Source organism: Micrasema longulum, unplaced genomic scaffold (genome assembly GCF_059751315.1).
Source record: "Micrasema longulum isolate JH-2025_06_02 unplaced genomic scaffold, ASM5975131v1 h1tg001259l, whole genome shotgun sequence".
NCBI classification, from domain to species: Eukaryota; Metazoa; Arthropoda; class Insecta; order Trichoptera; family Brachycentridae; genus Micrasema; species Micrasema longulum.
Window position 1 is genome coordinate 818,737 of NW_028278446.1, and position 21,732 is coordinate 840,468.

At 35.6% G+C, this 21,732-nt stretch overlaps 1 protein-coding gene across 1 annotated transcript in view; it reads right to left on the bottom strand.

Annotated features, from left to right (window-relative positions):
* Positions 1–21,732, bottom strand: part of dpy (fibrillin-like protein dumpy) — a 338,800-nt gene that overhangs the window by 105,095 nt on the left and 211,973 nt on the right. Inside the window, exons 18-32 of the mRNA XM_088234564.1 lie at positions 21,453–21,647; positions 21,122–21,304; positions 18,547–18,678; positions 16,903–17,623; positions 16,637–16,812; positions 15,624–16,553; positions 15,398–15,535; positions 13,961–14,746; positions 11,950–12,093; positions 10,831–10,899; positions 9,596–9,679; positions 1,108–1,323; positions 702–884; positions 423–623; positions 42–332 (exon numbers count right to left, since the gene is read on the bottom strand). Of these exons, the coding sequence (XP_088090690.1) occupies positions 42–332; positions 423–623; positions 702–884; positions 1,108–1,323; positions 9,596–9,679; positions 10,831–10,899; positions 11,950–12,093; positions 13,961–14,746; positions 15,398–15,535; positions 15,624–16,553; positions 16,637–16,812; positions 16,903–17,623; positions 18,547–18,678; positions 21,122–21,304; positions 21,453–21,647 (4,449 nt within the window). The remainder of the gene's footprint in view (positions 1–41; positions 333–422; positions 624–701; positions 885–1,107; positions 1,324–9,595; positions 9,680–10,830; positions 10,900–11,949; positions 12,094–13,960; positions 14,747–15,397; positions 15,536–15,623; positions 16,554–16,636; positions 16,813–16,902; positions 17,624–18,546; positions 18,679–21,121; positions 21,305–21,452; positions 21,648–21,732) is intronic.

Below are 21,732 nucleotides of genomic sequence, written 5' to 3' on the forward strand. Positions count from 1 at the left end.
ATACCATATTACAATACGATTGCTTCAAAAATGAAACTTACTGCAATTTTTGAAAGGGTTTCCTGTTAAACCTTTAGGACAGAAGCATATTGGATTACCATCATCAATTTCACACAGTGCATGAATTCCACACGGGTTTGGAATACACGGATTCTCTGGCCTTTTGCATCCAATTGTAGGATTTCCAGTGTAACCCGACAGACATTTACAGTAAGGTTGGTGGTTGATGACATCACACACCGCATTGGGCCCACACTGACACGGAGATGCACATCTTCCATTGATGCAAGCCTCGGACGTGTGGCAGTCACTATCTGATCGACATCCTTGAACTATAAATGAAAAATGTTAATAATTTGTGAAATGTATTAACAAATACAGAAAGTGTGTTATGTCAGACAAGATTATAAACAAAACTTTACCTTGAGAACACTCAATATATGGATTTCCGCTGAATCCTGCGTAACATTTACATTCTATTCCATGATTTGCTGGTAGACATTCTGCATTTTCTCCGCAAGAATCTTCCTGACAGGGATTAATGCATACACGATTCAATCTGTCGCACAGAAGCTCCGGTGGACAATCTTCATTGTACTGACATATTGGTTGGTAGTTTATCACTAATAAAATAACACCACATTAAAAAATGTTCCATTTTCTAACCACATTTATTGAGAATGTACAACATTTAGGCTTACCTGTAACACATCCGACATATCCATTGCCCTGGTATCCTTCAGCGCAGCTACAATCTGATCCGTGGTTTGTGTTTATACAGACGGCATTGTGCACACAAGGATTGTGTATATCACACGGCCGTTGACATGCGTGATTGATGCAAGCTTCGGTTAGCTGACATTCTTCATTGGTATTGCAACTCACTATACAAAATTCAAAACCATATTTGTATTTACAAAATAATATATATATGTACATTATAGGTATAGAGTGTATTATAAAATTATACAAATAATATTTACAGTACATAAATGCCTGTTGTGATATCATAGTTAGGTGCGATGCAGACAGTGAATTATTAAATTAAATTAAATTAGGTAGAAATTGATTACGTATTAGATATTATGGGAAATAGGGGGGTCTTACACTTCTTAGATGGAGAGCATTTAATTGCGGGATTGCCGTCGAATCCTTCAGGACATGTACAAAGGGGACGGTGCATCTTGACCTGGCATTTGGCTGCTGCGCCACACACGGCAAAGTTACAAGGATAGTGGCACAGCCCCATAAAGCAGGCCTCGGTGTCTATGCAGTCAGAATCTGACACGCACGGCTCAGGTGCCTTAGGATTCCCGGGAGGGTCTATGTTACAACATTTTAATGATGTTATATTTGTTACATGTTAATAATTAGAAAAGCAAAATCACACAAAAATCTGGAGATCGGCGCCATCTGGAATCCTGTTATTTATTAGGTTTTGATTATATTACAGTGTTTTATACAAATATTATTCATATTGTACAAGATTCAAAAGGAAATGGGTGGATAGGAAGGTTTTTTTAAAAGTATTTTAATTATTTATCATATATTACAAGGGTTTGTTTTCATCAAGCATATTCCATATCGTATGTACAGTGAATGTGTAAATAAGTTACTAACGTCAGTTTATAATATACATTAAAATAATTATGCTATTTTCATTAGATTTATTAAATATTAATGATTGTTATACCTCGTCTGCAGTCCTCGTAGGGATTCCCGACGAGATCGTTAGGACACTTGCATATCAATGTGTGATTAGACACCGAACAAATGGAATTGCTCGCGCACTGGTTCGACTGATTCATACAAGGGTTTTCACAAACCCCTGAAGAGCAGGCCTCAGATGCTGGGCAGTCCGCGTCTTCCACACATTGCTTGTTAGTTGGTGTATTAGTAAACTGAGAGTGTGATTCTGTAATGTCTGTTGGCTGTGGTGATGTGGTGTTTTTGTACAAAGAGGGATTAGTGGTATGTTGGGGAACTTCTGATTTACTGATGTTACGGTTTATCGGGCCTTGTGTATTTGTCGGTTGGCCTAATGAAGTTTCTGGTCTTAAAGATGTAAGTTCAGCAAACTTTTTAGTAGCAGATACTGAAGATTGTTCATCATTTTCTAAATATTCTGAATCGTTTTCAGAGTTATCAGATTCAACTGTGGTAATAGTTTTGCTGTCGTAGATCGTAGTGGGAGGCTGATATGTACTTGTTTCAAAAGCTGAATATGTAGGTGTAACAGATTGCTGGGCGTTTAAACTATTGGTTGTTTTTGAAGGGACTGTGTGTTTTTCTTCTTGTTGTGTTGAATTATTATGATTTGTTGTTCCACCTTTAACAGATTTAGTTAAATTGTCTTCTGTTGTTCTTGTTTGATCTCTGGTAGTGAGTGTAGTAACTGTCGTAATTTCGTAAATACCATTAGGGGAGGTAATTGGGCTATAGTCATTAGTGGGTTTAGAAATTCCATCAGTAGTTGCCATTTTACTAATTGTTGATACTGGTTGTGTGGTAGCTTGAGACAAACCGTGTACTGTAATTGTTTCATCATTGTTGTTTGGTTTATAAGATGTAGAAATATTATTTTCCAAATCAACGCTTTTTGTTGTTAATATATTTTTTCCATCAGGCTGATAATTACTTGCAGTAGATTTAAGTATGTTCTGTGTAGTGCTTAGTTTTTCTAAATCGTCTAATGGTGAATCTTTAGTTGTATATTTAATTTTTGGGTGAGGTGTAGTAATCTTTATTCTGGTTTCAGAGTCTATTGCATGCTGGCCATCCATTGAAAAATCATAAAAGTCTGTTGTTGTTATTGTTGGTTCCGTGGTTTCTATATTTACAGATGTAGTAGAAAACTCACTTATTCTGTCTACTTCATTTTGCGGCGTATATGTACTTGTATATTCAAATTCAATTTCATTCTTAATTGTAGATGTTAGTTTAAACTTAACATTGGTAGTTATGTCTGCTTGATTCGTTGTAACATCAAGAGAAGATGTTAAAATGTTTTGTTTAGTAGTAGAACCATTATGATCAGAATGGTTATTTTTAGCAATCGTCATTTTAGTTGTAGTATCGCTTATATCTGGGTTTGATTCATTTTCGATTCTACCGTTTAAAGTTGTTGAAAATACTTTAGTTGTTTTAGGAGTTGTAATAGTTTTAGCAGAATAATTTTTAACTGTGGGAGTATTCGACTTTCCCAGTTCTTCATTGGTACCTAGAACTCCAAAAAAGAATTCATCTTCAGTTGTAGTCTGACTGTAGTTTTTAGTTGTATTTTTATTTTTGTCAAAAACTGTGTCATATGTTGATGGTTTATTTGTTGTTGCACCAAGTGTAGATTTATTACTTGGATTACCTGTCCAAGATAAACTAGGGGTTGTAGACGAAAATGTTTTATTGGTTTTAGTGTCAAATATGGTGATATCCACAGTAGATATTTCAGTTGGATTATCTGAAGTAACTTTATTAGATGATCCATTATTTTTGATTGAAGGTGTTAAGGTTTCTATATTTGATGAGCCTTTGGGTGTTGTTTTATGAGAGATTTCTTCAATGGCAGATTCCGTAAAAGGCGTTTTTGTCTTAATGCCCGATGAAGATATTGTTGTACTATGATTCGAAATAGGTCTTGTAGTAAAAGTATCTGATGTTACTTTATTAGGTGTTAGCTTGTTACCTGTTGCCGGTGTTTCTGTTTCAACATGTGGTAGATTTTTGGATGTAGTTTTGTAAACATAATTGTCAGTGACAAAATATGGATTTTTCATGCTGGTAGCAGATGAATGCTCATGAGTAAAATCTTCTATGGTAGTGATATCAGCGGGACTATTTGATGTTATTGTATGAGGTGACCCTTCTGTTGTAGATGTTTCAAAATTTATTGGATATTTTGGTGTTGTTTTATAAGATGCTTCATCACTGCCAGTACTAAATAAAGTCTGTTTGGTCTCGGTTTCTAATGAAGGTGCATTTGTAGAAACCGCTATAGTATTTTTTTCAGTTGGACCAGATGTTTTATCATGTGATTCATAATTTTCTGTTGTATCAGTTTCAAATATGGATGGACGGTTAGGTGTTGTTCTTAACGTTAAATCCTCAGTATCAGACGAAGGATGTTTGGTTTGATTATCTGAAGATGATTTAGTAACATCCGAAGGAGGCCTTTCAGTAAATGTATAATGTGATGTCACTTTATTAGGTGTTTCATTGTCCCCTTTTGTTGAAGTTTCTATGTCAATATATAATGGAGTTTTAAGAGTTGTGTCATGGGTGGGGTCCATATGGTCAGCATAATGCGGAGGTTTGTTTGTTTTAACACTTGATAACATTGTAGTTACATCCAAGGTAGGCTTTTTGGTTAGACCAAGAGAGGTAATATTATTAGATGATTTATAATCTTCCGTTGATGACTTTTCAATTTCAATATATGATGGTTGTTTCATAGTTGTTTTATAGGAAAAGGGTTTTCCAGTGTTAATATCTGCTGTTTCTTTGTTTGTTGTTACACTAAGCAAAGATTCATCAATTTTAGATAAGGGTATTTTAGTCTTTATATCTGATGAAGGTACATTAGTTGTAAAGCTAAAATTAGGTCCGTCCGTAAAATCATCAATTGTGAAGATATTATTAGGTGTTCCATAATCTTCTGATGTTGGCATATCTGTGTCAAAATATGATGGATTTAGAGTTGTTTTGTAAGTGTAGGTTTTTTCATAGTCAGTACCCGACGAAGGCTTGTTAGTCTTTATATCTTGAAGAGGTGCTTCAGTGGACACTTCTGTAGTAGTAAACTCAGTAAAACTAACATATTCTTTTGTTGTATGTGTTTCAGATTCAAAATATGATGGACGTTTAGATGTTGTTTTGTACAAATAGTTTTCTTCATTATCAGCTTCTTTAGAAGTACCTTTAGTTTTAGTTTCCGGTGAAGGTTCATTTTTAGAAGCTGTTACAGTGGTGCTTTTGGTTAATATACCATTAGTAGAGGTTACTTTATCAAGTGGTCCATAATTTTCAGTTGTAGTCGTTTTGGTTTCATTGATTGACGGATATTTAGATGTTGCTTTAAAGGTATAAGATTCTTCAGGGATGGATTTTTCGGTCTTGATATCTGATGACAATTTAGTTGTGGTAATGTATAAAGTTGTTTTTTCAGTCAACAAATTGGTTATTGCTTTATAGCCCTCTGTAGTAGGCATTTTGGTTTCAGTGTATGATGAATAATTAGGTGTTGTTTCAAAAGCATAGGTTTCTTCAGTATCCATATCATTCAAATGATCATCAGACATAGTAACCGATGAATGTGTCTTAGTATAAGCTTCTATGCTAGTTTTTTCAGTTAGACTAACTGTTTTATCTGTATACGGTGATTTATAATCTTCAGTTGGGTATAATTCGGTTTTAGTATTTGTTTGATATGTAGGTGTTGTTTTATATGCAAAAGGTTCGCTGTATGTATTGAATGAAGGATTAGAAGACTCGGTATCTGACGAAGGTACTTTTGTATTGAGTCTTGTGGTGGTTTTATTAATTGGATTTTCAGATGTTACATTATAATGTGATTCATAATTTTCCATTGTAGACTGTTCGGTTGCAATAATAAATGGATGGTAAGTTGTTGTTGCAAGAAAAAAGGGTTCCTCAGAGTAAGTACCTTGTGTTTCTCTATTTGTCGTTATCCTTATAGCAGTATCAGTTACGGGTGTACTAGATGTAAGAACTGATAGCGGTTTTTTAATCTCAATGGTAGAAGAGGGAGCATAAGTAGAAATACCTAAATTAGGTCTACCAGTTACACCATCTGACGATCCGTCAATTGTTACATAATTATCCGTTGTTGGCAGTTTTGTTTCACTAAATGTCGGATTTGTTATGTTAACATCAGGTTCTTCATTGTCAATACCTGATGAAGGCTTCTTAGTTTTAGTATCTAGTGTAGGTATATTAATAGGATATCCTGTAGTATTTTTTTCAGTTAGACCTTCTGATGTAACCTTTTCAGGTGATCCATAATCTTCTGTTGTCATATCTGTTTCAATATATTCCGGACGTTTATGTGTTGTATAGGAAGAGGGTATATTATTATCAGTAGGCTTTTTGGTTTTTACACCAGACAAAGTTGTAGCGTAATCCACAGTAGGGCTTTTAGTTGGAGCGCTCATAGTATTTTTACTAGATGATCTATAGTCTTCTGTGGTAGACAGTTCAGTTTCAATATTCAATAATGGTTTTTTTGTTGTATTATATGAATCGGGCTGTGTAGTGTCAATATCATATGAAGATTTTTTTGTTGTAATATCTAATGAAGGTATATTAGAAGGAACCCCAAAAGTACTTCTTTCAGTAAGACCATCTGATGTAACCATATTTGGTGATTTATAATCTTCTACTGTGGGTGTTTCCATTTCAACTGGATGTTTGGTTGTTGTCATATATGAATAAGATTTGTCATTATCAGTAACTGGTGTTGGTTTACTTGTTAAACTGAGAACAGTTGTATCAGTTACAGGTTTATTAGGTGTGACAATATATAACGGATTTTTGGTATTGATATTTAATGAAGGATTGACAGTGGGTTTCTCAGTTAGAGATTCTGATGTTTCGGTTGATTTATATTCTTCTGTTGTGAGAGTTTTCAAGTCGAGATCTGTTGGATATTTTGATGTTGTTTGGTACAAATAAGGTTTTTCTTTGTCAACATCTGGTGTTAATTTATTTGTTGAAACATCAAGCTCACTTTGTTCAGGTGAAGTAATTGTTACTGGTGTGATAACTGACAAAGGTTTTTCAGTATTGGTAGCTGATACGTTTTTAAGAGTATTAAAATCTAAAGTGGGTTTCGGCGTTTGAACATCAGAAGTAGCTTTATTGGGTATTTCATAATTTTGGGTAGTAGATTTAGTGATTTTATTTGATTCTGGAATAACTGTTGTAGTAAAATTTAAATTTTTGATAATACCAGTTGGCATAGTGCCTGGTGTAACATAAAACACCTTTTCAGTAGTTGAGGTAAGAATAGTTTTTTCCGTGGTTATGTTTGTTGAAAAAATGTCAGTTGATTGATCTGTAGTAAGTTTATCAAGGTTGATTGTTGATTTGATAATATTATTAGATGAAGTATGAGAAAAGGAATTCATATTAATATCATCAGTGGTAATATCTGTAATTCTCTCAGTGGAATAAAATGTTTCAGTTGTCTCACCCGTTTCTACCTCAATCAGATTAGGAGTTTTAGCTGTCTTACCATATTCTGTTGTAGAAGATATTCCTTCAGGTATAACATTAAATTTATTACTTGTAAGATTTATATCGGAAGGCTGATCTGTTGTATACTTTGTGGAATAATATGCGGTGGCAACTGAATTTCCATCGGTCGAAGGATATATTGTTATATTTAAACCATCGATGCTAAACTGTGTAACAGAACTTTCTGAACTGACGGATGAAGAATGTGCACCAATATTGTCAGTGTATGATTCATCTTCAGGTGTATAAGAGTATGATGCAAACGTTTTATCAAATGGTAATGTAGTTTGTTCAAAATAAGGTTCCGTTGTTTCAGATTCTTGAGGTCTGGTAACGGTATGTTTTACTGGTTGAGAAGAATATGTTGAAGTCGTCTTAGATTTTTCTGTTGAAACTGAAATTAAGCCTCCGTCCATTGTGGACGTGTCTTTAATTCCCGAGGGAGTGGTATAGGTATTCAAATAATTTATAGTTGGGGGTGTGTAGTCTAAAATGTTTGTAATATCTTCATTTATGTCTACATTATTAGGTTTATAAACTGATGTGCTTTTAGTTTCACTTCTCGTTTGCACAGTAGTTTGACTAGTTGATGAAGGCGTTTTATCTAAACTAGCCGAAATGTTAGTTTTTTGGACATCATCAATATTTTGAGAATCATCATCAAACTCAGTACTTTCAGTACTTGCTGATGATGATGCACTTGATTTTGGGGTTGTATTCTTTGTTTTCAAAACACCAATGTTTTCATCGTTTGTCATAGTGCTATGAGAATCACTGGATTCAGTTGTATGTGAGATGGTAGTGGGATACGTTGAGGATTTTATATATCCAGTAAAGTCAATTGATTCAGTTGCTAAATTTTGACCAATTTCTGATGTTATTATTTTAGAAGAAGACTTTGATGTTGTTGTTTTGACAAAGTTATCAGGAAGAGTTTTTGTACTAAAAACTGATTCAAATGTTGTGGGACTATTGGAAGAAAAATCATTATTATCAAATTGAGTGGATGTATCGGGCAGATTAGTTTCTTCAGTAACTATTCCTGTAGTTGAATCTGACTCACTGTATGCATCAGTAATATCTAGAGGTGTGTTTGTTGTACGCAAATTATTTACATTTTTATCTGATATGTACTTTGTTTGATGTGTGGTTGATTCGGCGGTATCAGTGGTGCTAGCTGTTAATGTGGTTTGGTTGGGTTGCAGATCTGTTAGAAGTGTCAAAGAAGAATAACATAATGGTAGTTAATTCATTCCAACTTTCTATACATTTTACTTAATCTACAAATGTTGCAGTGGTTAGTACTTGTTACTACGTGATAGAACTTAGAACTTTGAGGTACGGTGTGAAAAAAGCCAAGATCAAGCATGCAGAGTTATTAGCGGTTAGGTCAAGAATATACAGTGAATTACTTACAAAACAGGCATTTACCTACACATACTAATGTCTACACAAGTTTCTCAGATACATTCACATTAAATCTACATATTTATACATAAGTGATAAATGTCATGTATGCAGTCAGTGCGAATCCATGTCTCCGAAATTGCTTTACAAAGTGGAAAATCAAAAGAGAAAAAAATAAAACAAGAGACTAATATAATACAGGTAAGGAGAGCTGGGAACGAGGGGGGAGGAAGGCACAGTTGTACATGAAGTAATATTTGTACAATGTGAGGTAATTGTGGGGAATTCCGTCACACTGGAAGATCAGTCCGACCAGTTAAGTATTGGTGGTGGACACAAGCAAGTTGGCTCAGAGTTGACAGGAACCCGGGGTAGCTGATTGGCGTCTCAGGTCTCTGCTTCGTGGCGCCAAATCAACTTTTGTTATTTTTACTCTTGGTTGATTAAATTAGTTGGATCATTTATGCGAGAAAACAGCAACACACTTAAACAATTTCTTCACTTCTTTGACTTTAAAGATATTTCCTTCACAATGAACATATACTTATCGGAGTTTTTGGATTTACTTGAAATATTTGTAAATGTTCAACTTAAAAATGTCAATGATGTATTTTTTACTGCCTCATGTTAGTCACTTTTCCTTGTGGCCTCAGATAAGTAAAAGTTTAAGGTGGGAGGGGAAAAATACTGTTATAATTCAATTACATGATAAAAGTTATTTTTTAAAAATTGGATTGATATAGAGACACATTGAAAAAATAGAGTTATTATAAACACTAGTGGCTTAATTGCCGAGAAATTAAACTATGAGTCTCATAAGATGATTGTGATTGTAATTTTTTCTTTTTAATTTTTGGAAATATGAATTATCTGAATAATTTATTAGATATTTTAGTTTTCGTATTAATACAAAAGTGGCAAATATTGAGGCACATACCGTGCATGCAGGCACCAGAGAATGGATCGCAGGGTATTCCTGGGGGACAGTGATTACAACCATCGGACAGAATCGTTTGTTGAACTGAAAGAGGTTACACGGTAAAATATAATACAATCCCAATTTAAACTATTTTATTATATATACAATATGCCTATATTTACTATGTAATTTTTGTGATTTTACATGAAATGAATACCTAATTAAATTGTGTTTAAACTTTTTTATAATGTAGTTTCATGCACTGACTTTTAACTGAATTTCTTTAAACTGTACATACATACTTCTTTACACTGCATTTCTTAACGGTTTTTGTGCCATACGCAAGTTAACGCCCTCCATGTTTTTGTGGTCAGAAGGCTGGCCATATTAACAAGGTCGAGTGTAGATTTTATGCAGAAAGAGGTATTGTTTATTCATTGCATAGGAAGATTTCTGAGTGAGAATGGTGTGAACTTTTAGGAGGTTTCTATTTAATGTTTTTATTTATCCTTTTGTACATAATGTTAATAGTACATTAAAAAACCCACTCTACAACAAATCATTTACGTGGATGGCAGAAATTGCCAAAAAAAGGTATTGTTTGGTATATTTATTCATATTTTACTCTTACAAACTATAAACAATAATAAGAATAATGTTACCTCACTGGAGTTACCCGTGCCGATGACACTTAACAATATACTTTTTTGAAATGTTTTTACATTTGAGAATAAACAAAGAAGACTAACTTAATAAACAGAGATAATAAACAAAATATTCAGACTGTTTTAAAAACTAGGTATATATGTACATCTAAATATTATTTATATTACTTAAATGTTCATGATACAACTTTAAGTAACTTATTTAGGTTCCTTTTCTTGAATTTGACTAAAATATCGTAGACTGATAGGTTCTACCATCCTGATAACCGAATGGTATTTTTTAAATTAATTTATTGTTTTATTTTAATATGCAGAATATTTATGTATATATTTAAGAAAAAAGCATAGTAAACAAAATAATTTTTAAAAATGCACACCAAAAAAAGGCAAGCTCTGGTGCTTGGAAAAAGGTAAATACTGTTTTTTTTACTAAATTTCTAAACAACCACACTGTATTTGTACTTACTGTATTTCTTTAAATGTGCCTATGTATTTGAATAGCACTTGCATGTAAAAGTCTTATGGGCATTAAAAATGACAGAATAAAGATTAGTTGTAGACAAATATAAGAATCATTGGAATACTTACTAGAAATACAATGGCATCCATCGCACTGGAAGTTTACTCGGCAATCCGTGGACGATTGACACTGACACACTAGAAACAGAAAGAAGGATACAAAATTAGAGTACTCATGACGCTGTGAAAGAAAAAAATTATATATCAACGGCCATTGTCCATTTATGAAGGTAAACCAGATATACCGTGGGGGATTGGAACCCGATCCAGTGATCACAATCCATTGGCGACACCACAAGCATTTTCCGGCTAGCAACACTGATTTGACAGAACCACTACATAACAAAATGGACTGAATAGTCTGTAAATAAGATGTGGATGCACTGTAATGTTTCACTGTCCGTGGACTACAATGAAAGCATCCTCCCCTTTCCCGAAACTATTCATAAAGACTTTAGTCTTTCCTCAGTTTCGCATATCAATATTATTATTTTTTTTAAACTAATTAAGCGAAAATTTAATATTTCTTTACAATCAAACCGCGAAAATAACAAAACAAATAAACTTTAAAAACTTTCATTATACCCCTCACTGCATTATTGTCAGTTTGTGATCAATCAAATACACATGGTCAGCACAATCACCTTTTTCTAATTTCCCAGTATGACAGTGGAGGAATACAGTGTTAGTTCCAAATTGAGACCGCAGCCGCACGCTCCAGATCCCGCATCGGAAAGGAAGACCTGTCCTTGGACTGGCAATTGAAGCTTAAGATTGATCACCTTATCTTCCACGTAATAAAAATGATACAGATAGTTACATACAGGGTGCAGAAAAGAAAATGTTGAATATTTGTGGTAAAATTTTTGTCTTGCCACCGTCGCACGCTATTCGGCACATCTACAACTCACTGTCAGCTCCCGGTCCTCCAACATCCGCACAAATACCTATATACGTACATATATGCAACAATGTTTAGTTGAATATAGTTTATGAGAATCTCGGGAGTATGAATATTGAAATGAAATAAGTAATGTTAAAATACTTTGTTTTTTGAAACCTCACACGAAACGATTAAAGGACAAAAACAAAGTTATTTTCTTCCATTGATTTGATCATGCCATTCCGCAAAGTAACCACCGAAGCAATGAACGGTGTAGTAATGAAACGTGCTGGTAAATTAGGTACCTTTGATGCAAACCGGCTGATGGTCCCGAACTTGGCAATCTTGCTGGGAGGCGCACGGGCTGGACTCGGAGCAAGGATTCTGACAGTGTCCGTTCATGCAAGCTTGCTGGGAACTGCATTGCTCGTGTTGTGAACATTCTATTTCTGTGGTGTAAATAAACATTTGTAATATAATATATAGAAAAACAATGCGACAATCGATTGTAACTACTGAAGTGTTCTGAGATCATTTGAAAGATCTAATAGAAAAAATACATATTCAGTGAAATGGAAGATAAATAATTGGTTTTAAGTATTTTCATGAAAACAATAGTCAAACATATGAAAATTAAAAAATAAATAATGACTACAGATTACGTTAAATACATAAATATAATAAATTCAAATATTACATCAACAGTGCATAATATACATTAGTATTCAAACTACAATATTGTATACATACCTTTAAAACTACAAAAAAATTCAAGAAAATTATCGTCAGCAATGTTAGCGCTACTGTACAAAAGCATATTATGTTAATTTTATATACAACACGTTCAAAACATGATCACCATTAAAAAATATTATGAAAATAAGCGTAAAATAATAATGGAAGAACAAAAATGATTGCTACTATAATGGTCCGTAGAGTTAAAGGAACATCAGGCTGTGGTCTTCACAGAAGCTCAATATCTGGACGAGTTCGGAAGTAAATAACTTAGTCTCCCAGTCCTGTGAGGATTTGTGAATTTTTATTGCGATTAAAATTTAGAACATAATCAATAAATATTCGAAATATAACTTTTTCTACTACAAAATATATTTCAAACGGATCGAAAGATCTTCAATCATGCGGTGGTAATATGAAAGCAGAATCAGATAAATGTTTGGAGGTGAATGTACTATCTGATACATGCAACTGCACACAGTGGAAGCTGCAGTGACGCTAAAGATCAAAAGTCTGGTGAATTTCCATCTAGTACTTAATCAAGTAAACATAATATAACTCTAGGGACGCGTTTACCTGTATAGTTTTGGCAATCGCTCATGTTCTCTTTATTATTTGCATTACACAAACACACAGGTACGTGGTCGGTAACCAGACAGGCCATTCCCTTTCCACAAAATACACGCAAGTTGCAAGGGTTAAGGCAAACACTATGTTCGCATAACTCGTTGTCTAAACATTGAGAAGAATGAATGCACGGCTTCAATTCATCTAGTTTACTCATTTTCTTGAGAACAACTGGAGGAGAAACGTCATTCGTTGAGTTTGTGACTTTTTGTGAACTATTCGAAATTTGTACAGTGCTCGGCGTTATATTTTGTTTCTCATAAGCGGTGCTATACAATGTGATAAATTGTGGAAGGGAATTAACTTTGGTTTGCACCGACTGAGAGAAATAAAGATTCTCATCGGGAGAATCGGTGGGTTTGTCCTCTGTACACCGAATGTACGGATCCCCAGAGAAATGAGCGCGGCAAGTGCAGATAGGCCTGTGTGTTTGTACAGTGCACAGAGCAGAGGTGGCACAAGGTGTAGTGGTGCAAGGATTGGTGCAAGTGCTTGCAATGCAGGCCTCCTCCTCCCCACACTGAGTGTCCGTTGAGCAAAAAGTCAACGGTGCTGCGAATATAACACACTTAAACCATTAATTTACTTCTCGGACCGTGGACAGAGGTATTATCAACAAACATTATTTACATCGAGGAGATCCAATCCATCACCGATTAGTATAAGACTATATTAAGAAAGATATAAATTGCATTATTTACAAGCAAAGATGAAAATGTGAAGTAAGAAAAGACAAAGTCGAAGAGGAAGTGGGGCAGATATCTGAAATTCAATGCGGTTCCATTTGAAGACGTTATGCGTAGTTCTACGAGACATTATAATAACCTGGAACGTGAAGATAATTAAATCATTAGACTTAACCAGCAATGGGAAAAGAAGGTATAGTTCTAATTACGGTAGAATACAAATAATCGCACAAGCCACCCAATACGGATATCCATGTAGTAATTTTACCTTTAAGACATCCATATTTTGCATCGGGTAAAAACCCTGAGGGGCAGAATTTGCAGATGGGTTTGTGTTCTTCTACATAACAAGGGGCATCCGCAGAGCAGCTGGCATTTACACAAGGATCCACACACTTGAAGTTGCGACAAGCTAGGTTTGCCGGACAACCTCCGTCTCTCAAACAAATAGACACCGAAGGGTGGCAATCCTCTACACAGATACAGATTCTCTTGTGGTCCAGTACTTCGCACACCTTGCCCGATGGACACGGGGTGACTCCGGCAGTTTCGCACGGGTTCCGGCACACTCCTTTCACACATGCCATGTTGGTCGCGCATTGCTCATCTCTCAAGCACTGGGCGGAATCAGGCGCACACGCCAGCTCGCCTAGGTCGTTCAGCACAAAGCCTGCCTTGCAGACGCACACGGGGCGGTGGTTGCGCACCTGGCATTTCTTGTTGCCTTTGCAGGCGGTCAGGCGCACGCATGGGTCGCGGCACTGCGCGCTAGCCGTGTGGCACTCGAGGTGCGCGGGGCATTGGGTGTGCGAGCGGCAGGACAGGGCGGGACCGGCGGGCCGGGGCTGGGTGGCCAGGCACTGGGGATCGGGTACGCAGCGCTGGCTGGGCGCGCCCGTGTGGCACTGTGGGCAGGAGCAGCGCGCCCGGTGTAGCGCGGCGCGGCAGATGGCGCCTTCTCCGCACGCGCCGCGCAGCTTGCACGGGTCCAGGCACTCCAAGTTAATGCAAGCCTTCTCTCTAGGGCAGTCAAAGTCGCTGGCGCATTCGATATCTAGCGGCGAACAGGGAGCGAGGGGAAGGGCAGGAAAAAAGAAAAAGCGTACGTAAGAACTGTGAAAGGAAACTTTCTCACGAAATATTGCATGCTTTTCGCGTTTGTCGATAGCCCGACCATAGCTTGCGAAGAGAATGAAGGCATTCGCAAAAATGTACAAGCAGAGATATTTACATGAAGCCTGTTTTGCCATCCACAGATTTATAGAGATACTGTCTTATTTCAAGCATGAAACAGGTGAGAATGCTTCCTGCACAGTCCTAATCTGGCTTATCATTTGTGATTATACAGTAAAGGTACTTAAAATATATCGAGAAAGGTGATAAATATGTTCATTGAATTCCTGTAGATTTGTCAAGACAGAGATTTGATAAGACAGATTAGACTTTCCATTCCATACGAATGAGATATTTACTATAAATACATGATTCTGACATACAAGAAATATGATTTTCTATAACCTCATCCGTCAGATGCCTGGATATAATTTATAAATATCATATTAAACTAAATATACGCACCACTATACAATATGTTACTCTATTGGCCCGTGTTATTTTCACAAATGTATATAATGTACAAATTATTACATAATTCTTCGTGCAAAATATACACGTGTACTTGAGGTCACCATTATATAACACTTACGGGAATGGCACTCCACATCTGGTCTTCCCTTGGTGCCCGGAGGACAGCGGCATACGAACTGAGCCCCCTCTCTCAGACATTCTCCGTTCTTTCCACAACCTGTTGTTCGACAATCAACCGGAGTACGATCTATAGAACCTGATAAGTAATAAAATTTACACAATGGTCAGACCAAAGAAATACTTACATTTCATCGCATTCAAGGAGATGTGAGGTTGTTACTTACATTCAATATAGGGGTCACCTGAGGGGAAGTTCTCTAGACAGTGGCATTCAGCTTCTAGCTGATTGACAATACGGCAAGCGGCATTAATACCACACTGCTTATCTTTACATAAGTTGATTAGTTTGGCATCGCATAAACATCCCTTGTGGGGATCTCCGATACAATTGGGAGCGCAGCTGCATTCATAATTTCCATCAGTGAGGTCACGACAGCGAGCATTTTCTCCGCATGGATTTTTCAAGCAAGCAGCATCTCCACCTTGCTTGCATTCGACCGCCGCATTTCCGAAGTAGCCAGGAACGCATAAGCATTGAGCGTGTCGATCTACCACTCTGCACTGCGCGTTCCTTCCACATGCTCCTGATTCCAAACAAGGGTTTTTGCAAGTCTTCAATGGACTGCAGTATTTCTCTGGGGAGCAGTTTGCGTCTGCGAGGCATTCGTAAGGTTGGCAGGATTTCAATGGCTCTCCACTGTAGCCATCTGGACATAGACAGACCGCTTGGTGTTGAGAAACTCTGCACAGAGCGTTAACACCACATGGAGATTGACTTGCATCACATGGATTTATACATTGCGAATTGAAGCATGTTTTATCATTTGAACAATCTGAATCAGATAAACAGCCAGATGAACAAGCCCCTCTAGTACAAATCTGACCTTTGAGACACTTGCTGTTTGTTGTACATAATGTTTTGCATACTCCATTATTACACTTTTCTCCGCAAGAACAATGCGAGTCATCACCGCATACTGTTTTACAGTACCCACCTTGATCGCATTGGCAGTTGTTATGGCACGGAATAGGAGGCTTACTGCATTCGGTTAAAGGATTTCCTAAGAAAAGCGGAGGACAACTGCATTGTACACCGTGGTTGATAACTTTACATTGAGAGCACTTTCCACATTGATTTTCTATTGTGCATGGATCTGATGGAAAAAAAAAATATTACAATAAATTATACCAAAGATACGAATTATAAAGTAATTTGGCTATTAACTGAATGTCTTACCAGTACACTTCCCTTCAATACAAGTTTCAAAGCTATCGCACGATGTATCAGTGCGGCATCCGATTTTGCAAATTCGATTTTCGCATATTTGTCCTGAAGCACAGGCTGAATCGCTATTACAAACTCCTCGACAAATGCCACGTACACATTTTTCATCTGACAAACAGTTTTGGTCACTGAAAAACAAACAGAATGTTATGCGATACGATTTTGTTTAAACAATACAAAAAATATGTCAGACAAAAGAGGAATATAGAAAACAATACCTGCGACAGGATGTTTGACATAGTGCTCCGTAGCAAGAAAGGCCATTAGGGCAGTCTTTATTATTGTTGCACGAGACAGACTCCTGTTTACAAGCCATGAAAGGGTCTCCTACGAGCGGTGGAGGACATATGCATTCTTTCTTATGATCAACAACTGAGCAAAGTGAATTTCTTCCGCAAGCTGTTGGAGTGGAGCAAATATCTGTGCACTGACTATTGATACAAGCCTTGTTGCTCGGGCAGCCGATATCAGAATGGCAACCAATTTGGCACACCAGATTCTGGCAAACTTCTCCTGAAGGACAATCAGACTGTTTTCTGCAAACCGGCTTGCAAGTTCCGGAAGGCTTATCGCAGCGCTCATTGACAAGGCATCCCACATCAGAAGAGCAAACCGGTCGGCACTGTCCTCGGATGCAACTCCATCCGTTATCACACCCTCGGTTCTCTCGGCACGGGCTGGCGGGAGTTCTCACGCAGCCCACTTTGGCCGTCGGGTTGGGCACCATTCCATCCGAGCATGAACACGAGGCTCGTTGGTTGGAAACGGAGCACAGAGCATTCGGCCCACACGGGTTTCCATGGAGGCAGGGATTAGTACATTTGTTATCTCTACACGATTCGCTAGCGCTGCAGTCATCATCCGAGTGACAACCAAACAGGCAGGTGTTTTGGAGACATATATGGCCCAGGAAACAATCATTATCAACTCTGCATGTCACTAAAATGAGAAGATCATAATCAGTTGCTATCAAATTGTCAAACTAATAAAAATGTATTTTATTATTAGATGGGGTGATGTTTATCATTTAAAAAATAGCAAAAACAACAATAAATAACAATCAAAACCAGATTAAAATTGGAACTAACACAATCGACATAAGTCTGGGTCTGTTATGGCACAGTTTATTTTATATTTTATTTAATAGTATAATTATACATTTTTACAACTTAAAAAAAATTTCACTTGTTATATTTTTACTAAAACTAAAATCCCACCAAGCCACTTTTTGTAGCTTGTTGGTGAATATTATATTTATACTAACTTAATAATATTATTTACATTTATAAAAACAATGAATAACAGATAAAAATTAACAGCCGGAAAGATCAGAATAAACATGTTTATACAAATAATAATATGTAAATTTATTTTTTAAATACAAGAAAATATATGAAAAATTAAAATATTTACACCTAAGCTACTATTCATGTATAAACTCTTGATCGAGTAGCCACTCTCTTATTTTGCTCTTGTTACAATGTGAGTTAAATTTAAGTTCTTTTGGTAATAAATTAAAAATTCTAGGTACTAAATATTTGAGAGTTCTATTTCCATATTGAAAAAGTTGATTCTTGATTCTGCGTACTTTCTTGACATTTAGGTAAAACAACAGTTTAACTCGATTTAGACAATTTATTAGAGCACACATAAGAACAAGTTTAGGCGTGCCCTATTTCCCGATTCAAAATAAATAAATACTCGTAATAATAATCAGAAATTTGGGTTTTCTTCAAGCTAAATTATTAATTTTGCAGGTAGGTAAGCAATGCCTCTTCTAGGTGCCAAATTGCAGCAACACAGTAGACAATTATAATACAAACAAATATTTTTTAACATACAAAACAATATTAGAGACTTACAGATACAGTTTCCTCTTAGGCACTTTTCATTAAGGGCACATTCATTATCATTCTGACATGTGGGAAGACACATACTACTGCGGCACGTATTTCCTGCAGAGCATTCAGAGCTGTGTTCACAAGACACTGGAACTGAAAGTATACAAAAATAATGTAGAAACTTTTTATCGATTTCTATAAAGAAATTATATATCCACAATTTAAACTTTAGAGAAGCTGGAACATTTATATTCATTGTTATGTGAAATAAAATGATTCAATTTTCTAATTTTACTCCGGTGTTTTTAAAAATAAGAAAAACTGTACAACTGTCAATGTCAAACTTTAAACTTCAAACATAATCTGATCGGTTGATGGCGCTAAAAGTGACGATATCTGTGGTCTGTGGATCATTTTTGTTTACGTTTTGATCATTTCCTATTGGCTGATACCCGATGTACCTTAATGCTTTTCGGTGTACAAAACCAGTGGCTGTATTTAAAAAAAAATATATATATTTGTCTAAGTTCTGTTATTTAGGAAAGTTAACACAATGAGGTATTTATTAATATGGATCTGTCAATCATCTTAAAACACCGTATTTTAAAGACTGACCTTGCTTTTACTTTAATGCAAATAAAATAAGAATAAAAATTTACTATGATAACCATGTGTAAGTAGGTGCTTTATAAATGTTAAACATTGTTTATTTTTCTGATTCACGTTCACACTAATTTAACTCAAGATTGTTTGCTATACGTAAATATGGCATATTGAATTTCGCTGAAGAGTATTGTTTAATTATGATGTTTAATTTTTGAATTACTATAATTTTATTTGCATCACAACAAGCCAGCGGCGAGCAGTGTTTCTTTTTATAGGCAATTTACAAAAAAATGATAATTAATCTGTACTAACATATAAGTACATAATTATAAATGGCTTTGTTTTCCAAGGTTCTAAACAATTGATTAAAATTATTATGAATATTATTGTCTTCACGATATGCGTAGCTTTATTCTATACTATTTTAATACAACACTTATACTAAAGTTTATTAAAAATACCACACTGACATTTGACTGATATTTCCATTACGATTAAAATATCAACACCGAGAACTGACTGATTCCTTTTAACAGAGATGAAGAACATTTTAGAGAAGGTAATATATGAGTCTAAGCATTTACGGGGCTCATGACCTGTCATTGGCTGGTTTAAAATATTGTTGATAAATCCACCTGGTCCATGAAGAAGTATAGAAATTGAAAAAATAAAATGTTCAGGTGTTCCCTAGTATACATATAGGTGAAATAATTCAATTACACGAATCTCACCCGCATAAATAAAGGTTTCAGCTCTTTGACTTCACAAACATCTACAGATGAAAGATTTGCAAGGATATAGATGTTAAAATATGGGCAGAATGCTGAATGTTACACAGTGTGTAAAATGGCCTCTTAAACCAGCCAATGACAGTTCATAAGCCCTGTAGATGCCTAGACTTCTATATTACCTTCTCTAAAATGTTCTTCATCTATGTTGTAATATGTTAATATTAACAGCTCCCTAGGGAGTTGAATCCAGTCCTTGTCTACAAAAATTTGGATAAACTCAAAATACCGGTGATTCCTTTTAAAATAAATAATACCAAAAAAGGCCACATGTGGTACATAATATGCCAACGGTATTCTATCAAAGAAAAATAGTCCTTCGGAAATAATGTTCGAAATACCAATTTCCAAATAGAGAATCTTCAAATAATATTTGTGATCCGCAAGCTTGTTTTAGTACTTAAATTCCGCGACTGAGTTAAAAATGTAAAATATAGTTTCCTTTTTTATATGGAGGAATAAGCTGAGGTAATCGGATAGTTTCATCGTTCGCTAAGAACGGGCTGGGCGCTGGGCGCATTTTATGGATACGTTTTTTTTGTAGGACAATATAAACGGTGGTGGTGATTTACAATAAATAACAACTAAATTATTATGAAAATAAAACTTTGTTATCAGTGTTACACAATTTTATTCTTTTACAAGAACACAACTATAGTTTCGGGAGAGCACTCAGTGCTGTGTAACACTGATAACAAAGTTTTATTTTCATAATAATTTATAATGAAGTGTTACGAAGTGAATGCCGATTCAATTAAAAATAACAACTATTTTATTTATTTTCCCATACGTATAGTTACTATAAAACCTGATTATTGAAATATAATGGTAAGCTGCGCATAATCACCTATTAAGACGATTCGCCCCTGCCAGGTGGCCCAATTAAAGCGGTAAATTACAGCACAAAACCATTATGTGTGTAAGATAAGTGTCTTAGCCATTACATCTCGAGGGCAGCCGATGTTTTATTTCTTAAAATAACGTCTTTCAGGAAATGGGATTGGCTTGTGTAATGTTATGGAGAAACGAAATAACTATCATCCTAATTTATGAACGATTAGGCAAACAATGCTTGTATGTAAATCAACAAACAATATCGCAATGTGTAAGTACCTACCAATTATTATTTTGATCCTATTTTTGTGACAGTTCAAGTTTTGGGTGTGTGTATGTCAGTATATACTTATTTAAAAAAAACTTACTTCTAACACATTCCACCTCTTGATTCCCAGTAAAACCAGGAGGGCAGCTACATTGCACAACGTGGTTTAGACAATCACAATCCGCATTTAGACCGCACGAAGAATGCTGGTCACATGGGTTTAGACATTGTCCTTGGATACACTTTTCTGATAAGCCGCACTCTTCATCCATCAAACAAGATGCTGTAAGATTAAGTAAACAATTTATTATTTTTCTATAGTTTAAAAATATAATGTACCTATTAAATACATTTTTGGTAGTTGATTGATTTAACCACGGTTTTTACCAAGTATTTAATTTAAAAGATTAATAAAATTGAAAGCCACTTACATCTACAAATTTCGCCATAGCAATATGTATTAGCTGAACAGTCTGTGGAAGTATGACATGGGGTCGGTTTTGGACCACATCCGACATTTATATTATTGGCATCTCCTTCATAGCCCTGTCGGCAAACACAACCGGCTGTATGGTTTGAGGTGATGCAGTTAGCATTACGTCCACATATTATGCTGTCGCATACATCTATAAAATATGAACAATACATGCATTAAAGATTTTCATAATAATGAGAGGTCATGTGAGAATTTGAAAATTGCATTTATATTCA